We start from the raw sequence: 14,316 nt of genomic DNA on the forward strand, positions 1-14,316 counted from the left end.
AGTTGGACAACTGAAACATTTTAGTGAGGGAATTCCAAAGCCTGAGGCCAACAAAGGGACAGTCACCAGTAATAGAGCAATGAAAATTGGGGATGCGCTTGGGGTGTGCAGAGATCTCAGAGGGTTGTAGGACTTTTGGAGGTTTAAAAGATAGGGAAGAGTGAATCCATGGAAGGATTGCGACAGAAGGGGGATTGGAACTTTAAAATTGAGACGCTGCTGGACAGGGAGACAATGTAGGTCAATGAGCACAGGGATGATGGGTGAATGAAATTGGTACGAGTTAGGATGCAGGCAGCAGCCGTTTGGATGAACTCAATTTTATGCTGAATGCAAGGTGGGAAGCCAGCCAGGAGAATAGTGGAGTCGTCAAGTCTGGAGACAACAAAAGCATGGTTGAGGGTTTCAACAGCATATGGAGATGGGTGATATTATGTATGTGGTAGTAGGCGGTCTTGGTGATGGAGAGGATATAGGTTTAGCTTCTGACAATGGCCAGGAGGGGGATAGAGTCCGTGGTTTTGTTGTATATTTTACATCTTTATCTATGCAGAGCTTATATTAGTTTCACTGTGTGTAACAGGTTTTATTTACACTGATTTAAAATGTCCACTCCATGCTTACAGCTCAGGCTTCCAGCTTTTTCTACAATTTGTTTACTTTTCCCTGAGTCCACACCCTGGTTTAACCAATCAGGCACAATGAGCAGCAATAGTAAACAGACTCACATAATAAAACACAGAACTATTGAAGACTACAGTTCCAGCATAAAGCACATGTCTCAATCATCAGAATTTGCTATTTATTCAAAGTCAAACTACGATTATAGGAGTTAAAAACCTTATGTGAATTATTTTAAGCAAGTTGGTTTATTTGTTCAAATTAAACTCCTTTTGTGTGCAACATTTTAAACGAATTATTCATAGCTTCGGTTTATTATAAGAATTTGATATAAATATGCCATTAGGCTAAAAGTGCCACAGAGTGAAGTATCATTCCTTGATGCTAACCAATACATTTATTACAAATCTCTTGAATTCTTAATAATTTAGTAAAAGCTTACACATCAGAAACGTTCAGTCCCAAAATATAAATTTAATTCCCCGGTTTACAATTGGCTGACTCAATTGGATTCTTGCTTCTTAGCAATTCACAGTGATGCCTGTTAGGAAGAGCATGTCATGGATATTGGATGAACAGAGGAAGAGAGCTCAGAGAAAACAGAAAGTCTTGTGTTACGCTAGCCCACTACCCTCATCTGAGGCAAGTGAGGCAGAGACTGCCACGTCAGAGTACAGCTCCTGAGCCACACCAGGTGGTGTTTAACACAGAGTTGAACACGGGCGCAAACCATCATCTCGGAAGATGAAAGGCTGGCCAGTCATGTAATTCAGCAAAGCTGAATTGCTTGTTGATACTTGCTAACATGAAAGCATGGCTGAAGATAGCCAGTGCTTGTAAAGCTCTACCTTAGTAGAGGCCCGTGCCTTCAGGAGAGAAGGGGATAAAATGGACCAAGGATTTCAAGGATTTAACACATGGCATGTTGAATAGTTAGGGCATGATGTGACGTATTTAATTTATATAGATTTATGTGTTACAGATGATGAGGCTGCATTTCCACAGGGTTTTTTTGCTCGCTTGTTTACATTTTGTTGGGGTTTCCATGGCTCAGCCAAGGTGTTAACACATTTAAAATAGATTGGTGAAGAAGCAGAGAGAAGAATTTCAGACCGATAAGCTAGACACTTACGTATTTGTTTTCCCATGTTGTATAAAATAAATCTGAAAATTGCAAATGGAGACCTTTCTGTCAATCTAGTAAACAGTGGTTTGCTGGTATCCCACAGTGTAATTTTAGGGCCTGTGTTTATAAAGATTTTCTATTCTGTGCATGTTTTTAGTGTCTAAGTTAAGATGTGGGTCAGCATATTCACAAAATTTTGCTTTGAGGGATTTGAAGGATCTTGTTAATTTTGTATGTACATAAATGGCATATCAGCAGTTGCACTGTAACAATACATTTCATCCACATATTAACTAGGAGGAGTTGGCAGGCTGGCTGATGATTTATATTTTGGGCATTTACATTGAGGGGAAAGAAAGCACTGTGCGAATATGATGCAGTTAGCAAACTGCCTATGTACTTAGCTGGAAGTGCTGAATCTTATCACAAGGATAACATATATTAGATGCTTTTAAGTACTTTTAAATGTTTAAGGTTGATGATGTGAAGTTGATCCAGCACTACAATAACAGCATTCGCTCATTTTTTCAGCCAGTCCACGTCCACTTATTTAATAAAGTGGAAGCATTGAGTTTATATTCAGGCTGATTCTTTAAGCAAGTGTTTCCAGTCAGGAGTGGCGCTTGCAGGAAATGTTATTTGGGAAATCATCAATATTAGGTTGAAAACCACAGTGCAGGCCCTCCATTTTCCAGCCAGCGAGTGCTGCTCCTTGCTGGGAGCACGCAATCGGAGCATCAGCCTTTTCTGACCAATATTGTGGAAGGTTTCTGAGCACTTTGTGTTAGACTTTATGCCATTGTTTCCAACCATTCAAGTTTTGGCCACCTGCCAAGATGATTTTTCATTCATGTTTTGTTTAACAGTGATGGAATTTCCCCTTTAGCTCTGAAGGTTATGGGTAACTGTAACCACTGTGAAAGTGCTCAATATACATACATGTGAAAAGAACATATCAGATAATCTTATAACACCATAATTTGATTTTCAAAAATATGTTCCTGTTACGTGAGACAATCAAGTCGAGAAGTAATATTGATAGTTGTTTGAGTACTTTTACTTTTGTTCTTTATCATGGCTTTCTTTTGTAGTGAAAAGGTGTTTCTGTTAATGCAGGTGCTGTGATTCAATTCCTGAATTTTTCAACTGAAGCCAATCATGATTTTTTGGAGATTCGAAATGGACCGCATTACACTAGTTCTTTAATTGGACGATTCAGCGGGGTAGATCTCCCACCTGTGCTACTCAGTACCACTCACGATACCATCATCCATTTCTACAGTGATCACTCAGAGAACAAACAAGGATTCAAACTTACCTACCAAGGTAGGAATAGTGATAAACAAATATTGATCAGAATGGTGGAATGAACAAGCCTATGATTTGTACTCACTTAAGCATATTTCAAAAGTGGCATAAGCAGACCTACGTAGTTTGAAGATTTTACTTCTGCCTTAATGTAGTAGGAATGTGATACTCCCAGCAGAAACTCCTCACATTGAACCTTTGTGGCTGTGTCCCAAAGGGTTTAGGAATATTCCAGTATAGTTTTCAATTGAAAGAAAGCAGCATGAGTTGAAAGATACCTTGCCAATTTATAAATTCCTGATGGGATATTTAAAGAGAATGTTGCCCTGTATGGTCTTTTTAAATTTAAAAACACAACCGGATAAATATAAAGAAGACAATTAAAAGTTGTGAGAAGTTAGAGAGCCAAAGCAGGATGTGGGGAGACATGAAAAAGGTTAAGTGTCTATAATAATATAAAAAAAACTGGTCTTGAAAATATGCATTTGTCTGAATTCCTCCCTCCTTGGAGGGCTCCCATTAACATTAGTTTTGGAGCCAAAGTGTTTATGACTAATTTTTTATTGTGTAATGTGTGAACAAATGGACGTTTTGATAGTTTTGTGCCTGACCTTTTCTTTTGCTTTATAAATGATGAAACAGAAGTTTTATTTTAAAAAATTAAAACATGCATGAAAAATTGGCTCATTTACATTAGTATCAGTTTTGAGAATCTCCCTGAGGGACAACTTTGAGGTATATTTCATAATGCAAGAAAATTCTAAGAGTTGGAGAAATTCATGCCAAATCCCTCTCTTATGGCTGGAACAAGCCTCTTGTCTAGTGGTAGCATTCGCATTTGAGGCTTTGCAGGGTTCAAATCCTTCTCCAGGCAATCCCTGAGAGTGGAGACTAGCATTCAAGCTCTGAATTTTGGATTGACATTCAGCAGACTAATTGCACTGGATGAGTAAGGACATCCCTGAATCCCTCATCACGTGACTTATGAGAGCTCATAAAACCCTGGTGCCATATAAGAGGAACCACTCTATCAACCAGTATAAAGGTGGCTCCGTTCATGGAAAGAGTGCTCACATTCTGTCAGATTGTTAATCAGCATACAAATCTTTCCAGTGCTTCACACTGTTCCCTTGGGGATAAGAGTTAAGATAAGAAAGCAGCATATTCAGTGTGTGCTTCCCTGCAGGAAATTTATCATGGGATAATTTAATTTTAAAAATGATGTACGTTTAACTTGCGAAAATGTATTGTGGATGGTGTATTAAAGTGAGGGTGGATGACATTTTGAGTATATTAATCTTGTCTCAAACATTAAAGGATCTGTGGAAAATATTGGTCTCACTGGCTTGAGTTAAAGATTTCAAATAACTTGGGCCATCTATAACAGAATGGTACTGCTCTCAATGATTCATGTTATCAGGAAACCATTTAAATGATACTAAGGAATAAGAGTAGATAGTAAAGCTAGACAATTGTATTTTGAATTGTCTCACTAAATCTTCTCGACAGAAACACTGCCAAACTCATCAATCAGCCAGGTAGTAAAGCTTGTCTAATGGAGTTTTCTATTAAAAAAGTTACCCATGAACATTGGAACAGCAGTAGGCCATTCAGTACTTGAGCCTATGTGGTACCACTCAATTAAAACAATGTTGATCTGTATCATAACTCCATTTACCAACTTTATAGGAAAGAATCATTGAAGAGTACAGCATAGAAGATGGCTATCCATACCATTGAGCCTACGCTGGTTCTTCCGAAGACCATTCCAGTTTGTCCCACACCCTTGTTCTTTCCCCAAATCCTGCAATCTTTTCTCCTTCAAGTATTTATCCAATTCCCTTTTGAAGGCTTCAGCTGCATCCATATCCACCACCCTATCAACCAGTGAATTTCAAATCCTAACCACTTGTTGCGTAAAAATGTTATTCCTCACATCCCCTGAAGTTCTTTGCCAACCACCTTAAATCTGGCTATCAACCCTTGAGCTGTTGGAAACAGTTCCTCTACACTCATGACTTTTAACACCCCTCTCAAATCTCTTCTTTGCCTACTGTGCTCTAAAGAGAACAACCTCATCTTCTGTAGTCTAACCACACGTAATTGTAATCCCTTAGTCCTGGAACCATTCCAGTAAATTTCTTATGTACCCTGCCAAAGCATTCACTTCTTTCCTAAAGTGTGGTGCCCAGAATTGAATACAGTATTCCAGTTGGAGCCAAGCTAGTGTTTTAGATAGGTTTTACATAACTTTGTTGCTTTGTTACTTTTTGCTTCTATTTATCAAGCCCAACATTGCATATGTTTTATTTATGCTTTGTTAACGGGGCCTGCACCTTCATTTGTACGCAAACACTCCCAAGATCCTTCTCTTTCTCCACATCCTTTAAATTTGTGCTATTCAGCAGGTCTTGTATCCTCTCATTCGTCCTACCAAAATATATCAGTTATGCTTATCGGCACTGAATTTCAACTCCCATCTGTGTCTGCTCATCCCCCCCATGCAGCCAGTCTAGGTCCCTTTGAAGCCTATGATTAGCTTTCTCACTGGTTATTACTTGTGTCAACTGCAAGTTTTGAAATTGTGCTCTGTACCCTCAAGTCCCAGTCAATGCATGTTCAACTAGGGATCTTGGCATAGGTTGGAGCCTGGAGCTCCAAAATGGCCGTGCTAGGGGCATATTAGTGTTACACATTGATTGGCATCATGATCTACCTGCTTGAGCTTGCTGCTGGTGGAAGTGAGGTGGGCACATGCTAACCCCTTTCCCAATGTGGCATCTGTCACACTTCAAAACAGAACAAGTGAGTTTTTATATCTTTCAGGACAAAATCACTTTACGCAGCATGGAGTCTAGTGCCCAAGTTAAAACTGGCTTAATTGGTTTATATACATAGCAAGGCATTTGACAAGGTCCCTCATGGCAGGTTTGTCAGGAAAGTAAAAGCCCATGGGATTCAGGGTAATGTGGCAAACTGGAAAAAAGGTTTGCTTTGTAACAAGAAACAAAGGGTAATGGTTGATGGATGCCCTTGCGAATGGAAAGTTGTCTCAAGTGGTGTTCCACAGGGCTCGGTGTTGGGACCCTTGCTGTTTGTGTTATATATTAACAATTTGGATGTGAACGTGGGGGGCACGATTGGGAACTTTGCAGATGACACAAAGATTGGCCAAGTAGTGGATAGTGTAGAGGATAGCCATAACCTTCAAAACAATATAGATGGGTTGGTGGAGTGGGCGGTAAAGTGGCAGATGGATTTTAACATAGAGAAGTGTGAGGTCATACATTTAGGGAGGTCAAACAGTTACAGGGATTACATAATAAATGGGAATATACTAAGAGGGGTAGATGAAGTGAGAGATCTTGGCGTACAAGTACACAGGTCCCTGAAGGCAGCAGTTCAAATAGACAAGGTTGTAAAGAAGGCATATGAAATGTTCTCCTTCATTGGCAGAGGTATAGAATATAAAAGTAAAGATATAATGTTGGAATTGTATCAAACACTGGTGAGGCCACTACTGGAGTATCGTGTGCAGTTCTGGTCACCACATTACAGGAAGGGCGTAATAGCTCTGGAGAGAGTGCAGAGAAGATTTACAAGAATGTTGCCAGGGTTAGAAAAGTGTAACTATGAGGAGAGATTGGATAGGTTGGGGTTATTTTCCTTAGAACAAAGAAGGCTGAGAGGTGACTTGATTGAGGTGTACAAAATTATGAGGGGAATAGATAGAGCGGACAGGATAAAATTGTTTCACTTGATGGAGAATTCCAGAACCAGGGGGCATAAATTCAATATAAGTGGCAGAAGGTGTAGGGGGGACGTGAAGAAGAACTTTTTTACGCAGAGGGTAGTGGGTGTCTGGAATTCGCTGCCCAAGTTGGTGGTAGAGGCAGAAGCTTTAAACTCTTTTAAAAAGTACCTGGATCTGCACCTAAAATGCTTTAAGCTGCAGGGCTATGGGCCGGGTGCAGGAAGGTGGGATTAGAAAGGGCACCTGGGTGTCCTCGGCTGGCATGGACAAGATGGGCTGATTGGGTTCCTTCTGTGCTTTAACTTTCTACGGTTCTATACATGCACAAATGTCCACAAGGGTGTGTTATCACACGCATATACCACTGGTGCTTTTTTTGGAACTCCTGGCATCTTGTGTGGCCAGAAAATGGATACTACTGAGCCCAATTTTCCCCCACTCTCCTACTATCACAGTGCTTTCACTTACACCGACCTATCTGAATTGACTACAGATACAGATATTTTCCTGAGTTTCTTTCTCACTATTTGACAGTGTGTAATGGATGCCCAATATTGTTTCAGAGCTCATTATTTCTCAAATCAATCCAGTGAAATTCATCTTGAACAACAATAGTTGCAGTTATTCCATTGTACTTCATTAAAACTTGTCATCGTTTTGAACTCCTTTATTATAAAGTCTCTTAACTTTCTCTTTCCTAATGAAGGCTAAATTAGCTAGCCCCTGAAAATGGATGCAAGGATTGAGATGTGTGATTAACCTGCACCTATTAATTAATACACAGGCAGTGCACCAACTTTCTGCAGATTCCTGCATGCAGCTGGCATTAAATGCACTGTTCATTGGCTGCACACAACAGCAAGGAGTCCAAAATAGTGACTCCCCAGTGTCATTTAAAGGTAACCTGCATCTCGAAAGGGGAGTGGGGCGGGGAACGGTGATGCATTTTGGCTACAGCAGGTGCTGGGAGTTGTACAGAAGGTGAATCTCTCCTGGGAAAACAAAAGAAGAATGACACAACATAGGAGAGCACATTCTCCATGGTTTTCAGACAATCCCTAGAGGTTTGGTGAAGATGAGGTGAGGTGTCCTGCACCTACAGGAGGCCCACCAGACACACACTCAGAAGGCAGTGGGAGCAGATAGCTGTAGAAGTTAAAGCCTGGATTCAAGCACCTAGGATTTGGATGCAGTACCACAAGAAGGTCAATGACCTCACAGGATTGGTCAAGGTCAGTGCACACAAATATCACATTCAGCAACTGCACCATAACCTCAAACACTCCTCAATTCATTGCTACCCCATTACTTATCTACCAACAATTTCTATCAATCAAGATTGATACCTAACATTCATATTTCACCCTTACACTCAGCATTGTTGCAAGCCTCACACCTGCATCTCACAGTTTGTGCAAATTACCAGCTTTTCAACCACGACAGCCACATCACCCAAACAGATTGTACAACACTCACTGACATACTTCCATTTCTCTTACAGGATAAGGTGGTGCACAACCAGAGGCAGCAACAGCTAAGTGGAGTGAGTCATGCACACCTGAATTTCATATACCCCATGAAGAATACAGTAATGGCCATTATTGCAAGCAGTGCTGCTAAGGCCATGGCCAGTGGCAGGGCTCAAACAATCAGGGTTAACAGCTTCCTCATACCAAATCCTCCTCCTCACAACCCTTGACCTACAATGGCATTACCATTGCTGAATCCCCCCACTATCAACATCCTGGGTGTGACCATTGACCAGAAACTGAACTAGACCAGCCATACAAATACTGTGACTCCAAGAGCAGGTCAGAGGCAGAGAATTCTGCAGTAAGTAACTCACCTCCTGACTCCCCAAAGCCTGTCCACCATCTACAAGGCACAAGTCAGGAGTGCGATGGAATACTCTCCACTTGCCTGGATGAGCGCAGCTCCAATAAAGCTCATCCAGGACAAAGCAGCCCACTTGATTGGCACCCCATCCACAAACATTCACTCCCTCCACCATTACAGCACAAACAGCAACCAACCAACGTCAGAGGACTGTAAGTAAGCTTAGCTCCCGTCATTGTTGTGGAGTATAACGTGCAAAGGGGCTTGCAGGATCTCACATCAGTCCAGAAATCTGTCCTCCAATAGATAACTAGAATTGCTGAGGAGCAGTCCTGGGGGCGGGGGAGTGGTGGGGTGGTGCAGTGGTAGGATGACAGTGGTGCAATGGAGTATGAATCCTCTGCCTTTTCTCAGGAAAACTGCGTTCTTGTTCCCACCACTACCACTCTGCCAGTGCCCTTGTTGCCTATCAGTCAGTCAACCCAGACATCTGATGTCCATGCCAAGATAGTCCATTCCACAGCTGCAACCTATGGACACTGAAGTGTTCCAGGTTGTCATCCAAGGCCACTTGCAGTTCCTCCACTATTAGCCAACAGCTTTCCACCAGCCATGCTGCAGCCAGTCGGGTAGCATGAGAGCACCAAGCCAGGCAAAGACACATGGAAGACAAGCACTGAGAAAATGCCCAATGATTACTTGTGTATTCATGTCTGGGAAGAATGGTTTGTGCAGAAGCCTTGAAGTCAAGAAAAGGTCTTTCAACACCAGCCACACAGTCCCTTCAGACATTTGCAATGTGAAAGAACTAAAGAAAGTGCAAAACATTTGTATAATCATAGAAAAATATCAATCAGCAACTTAGGTGTAAAGCACTGTTGGGCGATCCTCACTGCTACTTAAAGCCGTGTTCAGCAGTGCAAGGATAAGATAGGACACTAGTTGGAGCATTGAGCTCCAAAATGGGACCATATGACCATGCGAATTAGGAGCAGGTGTGGGCCACTCGGCCCCTCGAGCCTGCTTTGCCATTCAATAAAATCATGACTGATCTGATTATAATCTCTCAACTCCACATCCCTGCCTAGCCCTGATAACCTTTCACCACCTTGCTTATCAAGAACCTATCTAGCTCTGTGTTAATAATATTTGAAGCCTTTGCTTCACTGCCTTTTGAGGAAGAGAATTTCAAAGACTGAAGACTTTCTAAGAAAAAAATTATTTTCCTCATCTCTGTCTTAAATGAGCGACCCCTTATTTTTAAACAGTGACTCCTAGTTCTAGATTCTCTGACAAGAGGAAATGACCTTTCCACATCCACTCTGTCAAGTCCCCTCAGGATCTTGACAGTTTCAATCAAGTCACCTCTTCTAAACTCGAGTGGATACAAGCCTAACCTGTCCAACTTTTCCTCATAAGACAACCCACACATTCCTTATATTAGTTTAGTAAACCTTTTCTGAATTGCTTCTAAAGCATTTACAGCCTTCCTTAAATAAGGAGACCAATGCTGTACACAGTACTCCAAATTTGGTTTTACCAATGCCCTGTATAACTGAAGCATAACATTACTGTTACAACCAACTCCCCTCAAAATAAATTATAACATTCTATAAGTTTTCCTAATTACTTGCTGTTCTTGCATACTAGCCTTTTGTGATTCATGCACGAGGCCACTCAGATCCTTCTGAATCTCAGAGCTCTGCAATCTCTCACCATTTAGATACTATGCTTCTTTTTTATTCTTCATGCCAAATTGGACAATTTCACATTTGCTGACATCACACTCCATTGGTCAGATCTCACTTAACCTACCTATGTCCCTTTGTAGCCTCCTTATGTTCACTTCACAACTTACTTTCCCACCTATCTTTGTGTCATCTGCAAATTTAGCAACCATACCTTTGGCCCTTTCATCCAAGTCATTTATATAAATTGTAAAAAGTTTAGGCCCCAGCACTGATCCCTGTGGCACATGACTCATTACACCCTGCCAGCCAGATAAAGAGCCATTTATGCCTTCCCTCTGTTTCCTTAGCTAACTAATTTTCTATCCATGTCAATATGTTATCCCCTATGCCAATAAACCTGTGATGTAACACCTTATCAAATGCCTTCTGGAAATCTAAATACAGTACATCCACTGGTTTCCCCTTTATCCACGGCTTATGTGAATCCTTCAAAGGAGTCCAATAAATTGATTAAACATAATTTCCCTTTTACAAGACCATATTGACTCTGCCTGATTGCCTTGACTTTTTCTAAATGCCCGGCCATAATATCTTTAATAATAGCTACTAACGTTTTCCCTATTATAGATGTTAAGCTAACTGGCCTATAGTTTCCTGCTTTCTATTCCCTCCCCTTTTGAATAAAGGAGTTACATTAGCTATTTTCCAATAATGGAATTTTCCTTGAATCGAGGGAAATTTGGAAAATTAAAACCAATGCATCAACTATCTCACTAGCCACTTCTTCTCATAGGATGAAGTCCATCAGGACCTGGAGATTTGTCAGCCCACAGCTCCAACAATTGCTTAATACACTTCCCTGGTGATTGTAATTTTCCTGAGTCCCCCCCGCGCCCCCCCCCCCCCTTCCATTTCCTGATTTACAGCTATTTCTGGGATGTTACCTATATCCTCTATAGTGAAGACTGGTGCAAAATACTGTTCAGTTCATCTGCCATCTCCTTATTTTCCATCATTAATTCCCCAGGCTCACTTTTAATAGGACCAACTCTCATTTTGTTAACTCTTCTTATTTAAATACCTATAGGCCTGAATCCTCTGGCGGCCTGCGGGGGCAGGCCCTGTTCGTCAATGCGTAAAATGACACGCGGTGACATCGGGCATACGTCCCGACATCATCGCATGTCATTCCGATCTTCAGTTCGGCGGGCGTGCACTAGAGTCAGCTGCACACCCGCTGAACTGTCAAAGGCCTATTAAGGCCATTTAATAACCAATTAAAAGAATTAACAAAGCTGCCTATCCAACCTTAAGGTTGGCGGGCAGGTGCAGAAACCAAGCGGCCTTCACATTTATCATGAAACCTCATCCATGGGCGGGATATAAAACAATATTATATCAAATAAATTTTTTTATTGAAATTCATTGACATGTCCCAGCTCATGTGACACTCACATAGGGGACATGTCTGAATAATTGTTTCTATTCTTTTCTTAAAGTTTTCATAATGAAAATAACCTCCCTGAGGCAGCTCTGTGCACTATTATATACTATTTCTTTAAGTTTGATTAACTTTTTAATTTAACCATGGATTGTGCGTCCTCCCCTTGAAATTATTCTTTCTCATTGGAATGTATCTATTCTGAATTATCCCTTTAAATGAATGCCACTGTGTCTCTATCGACCTATCCCTTAACCTTATTTGCCTGTCTAAATCACTAGTGTAAAATCAGCATTGCATGCTGATTTAGCACCATGATCTACCTGCTCTGCAAACTCCTGACAGAGGTTACTTTTGGACTCAATGTAGCGTCCAAACAATGATATCTATCAGCCAATTTCATGCCCTAGTTTTTTGTGTGTCTTCTTATAACTAAAATCTCCCACCCTTTGTATCGCCTTGAACAATCTCTGCTCTCCTCATGGCCTTGATATCCTTCCAAAGGCATTCAAAATAGTACACAGTAAGTTTGAAAAGCCAACTCCATTGTTTATGTGGGGATTGTGTTCGTCAGCGCCCTCAAGCACTGATCTTTTGGAGTTCGTATGGTCAGTGGGAGGGCACCTTATTTGCATGGGACTGCAGTTACTTGCGCCATGGCAGATAGATCTCTGGCACCCAACCATCTCATGTAGCCAGAAAATCCATCGCTGCCACAAACCCCCCCACCACCCCACCACCCCCCAGAAGCAAGAGAACAGCTCAGTTATCTCCAATATGTCAGCCATCTCCCTTTTTATCTGTCTTGGTGAAGGGACACATCAGATTGCTATAAAAAAAATTCTTCCTTCAGACTTACAACCTATGTCTATACATAACAATCCCCCATCTCTCCTCAGTAGGGCCTACTTGTGGCTACCTGGAGGTGAATTTGTACCATGTTTTTCAGTGCACTGGTACACAGTCTAAGTACACCAGGTCCCTTCTGATGAAATGCAGCTGCCAGTCTGGTGTGCCTTCACTCTGACATCTCCCACTTGGTATCATTGAACTAAGTCATGCCAGAGTTATGACAAGAGTCTGTTGGAATCTGTGAAAAAAAGTTCAGGAACTATTCTAACAGTAGCCAGTCCATTGATTTAGCTAGGTTATCATTACTTCTAGCCTTTTTGCTGCCTTTCCCTAAGAATATTGTTTACCAATCTATCTATGCTGCTCACTGGCATTAATACTAAATATCTTAATTTTCATCAAGATGGGCCCTACCTGGCACCTAATCAAACATGTTTTGAAAATTCATATACACAGCATCTACTACATTATCTCCTCAATGCGTATCATTAAATTTGTGAGACACAACTTGCCTTTTACAAATCTATGCTGGCAGTTTTTAATTAACTGATAACTGATTCTCCCACATTGTTTAATGTTATTCTATAGTGTTGCCTCTAATAGCTATCTTATGAGAGATGTTAGAAATACCTTCCGTACTTTTCAGTAGGACATGAAAATAAAAAGTCTCACTTTAATTAACTGAAATGCACAAGCGTCTCAGTTGAGTCAGAAAAAGCATCATGACCATCTGTAAGCTCTACGTTATGTCTCATAATGAAGTTTTTGATTAAATGTGAGAGCCTTAGTGAATATTCCGTACATTTAGCTTCCAGTGAGAAAACTATTCTTCCCCAAAAAAAGTTATTTTGAAATGGTCCATATCCAGAATTCAACTATTTTACAGCAGCGATTTAGTGATGAGGAAAGCAGCATGACACACAAATATTCCTGAAAAATAAAACCCTGCAAAAGTTTCAAAGGTTTTTGATTTAGATGCATGAGATGAAATCATAATGAAGTGCCCTGACTCTAGTGCGCCCACATGAAAATCAATTACACCCACTCACTGCTTTAGTAAGTGCTAAGGGAAATGTAACATACTAAATTTCTATTTTCTCTCTTAGGTTTTTCTTGCCGAAGCCATTCTTTTCAAAATTGTGTTTCAGCTTAATGATCTGGCATATTATTTTAATTACTACAGACTTTAAAGTTCAGCAGATGCAAGTGGAGACTCAGAGGTTCCAGTTCAGGTTGGGAAACTAATAAGATTTCTGCCAGGCAAAAGTGTGCATTGGGAGAGTGGGAGCAGAGTGCCTTTATCTTTTCTCCATATCCTCTAACTACATACTTTGTGTTGGGAAGGTAGATTGACATAAAACCTCTGTTTAAATTTATTTTTATCTCTTTTGTTCCATTTGCTGTCCTTTGGCTATGCATCAATTGATTGTGACATTTGACTTGCTTTTAAGCCTGTGCCCAGTACCAATCTCAGTGGTTCACTAGGAGCTGTATCAGAAAAACTCAATAATGCCTGCCCTTGTGTTCACTCTCTTCCGTGGCAGGGCTAAGACTCAGTCATATTACATGGCAAAACTTGAAATCTTGTGCTTTGTAATCATTTTAAATGTGTTTTTGTGTGACTTATTTTTTACTATTTTATTTCTCAGGCATACGGGAAGAACTTAAGTTTCAGGAATATAACTAC

The 14,316-nt window shown here is 40.7% G+C and overlaps 1 protein-coding gene across 1 annotated transcript in view; it reads left to right on the forward strand.

The window, feature by feature from the left end:
* LOC121278286 (CUB and sushi domain-containing protein 1-like) overlaps positions 1-14,316 on the forward strand; it is an 844,854-nt gene that overhangs the window by 555,819 nt on the left and 274,719 nt on the right. Inside the window, exon 32 of the mRNA XM_041188558.1 lies at positions 2,864-3,073. Coding sequence (XP_041044492.1) covers positions 2,864-3,073 — 210 coding nt within the window. The remainder of the gene's footprint in view (positions 1-2,863; positions 3,074-14,316) is intronic.

The sequence above is a fragment of the Carcharodon carcharias genome, chromosome 5, assembly GCF_017639515.1.
Source record: "Carcharodon carcharias isolate sCarCar2 chromosome 5, sCarCar2.pri, whole genome shotgun sequence".
Lineage (NCBI taxonomy): Eukaryota > Metazoa > Chordata > Chondrichthyes > Lamniformes > Lamnidae > Carcharodon > Carcharodon carcharias.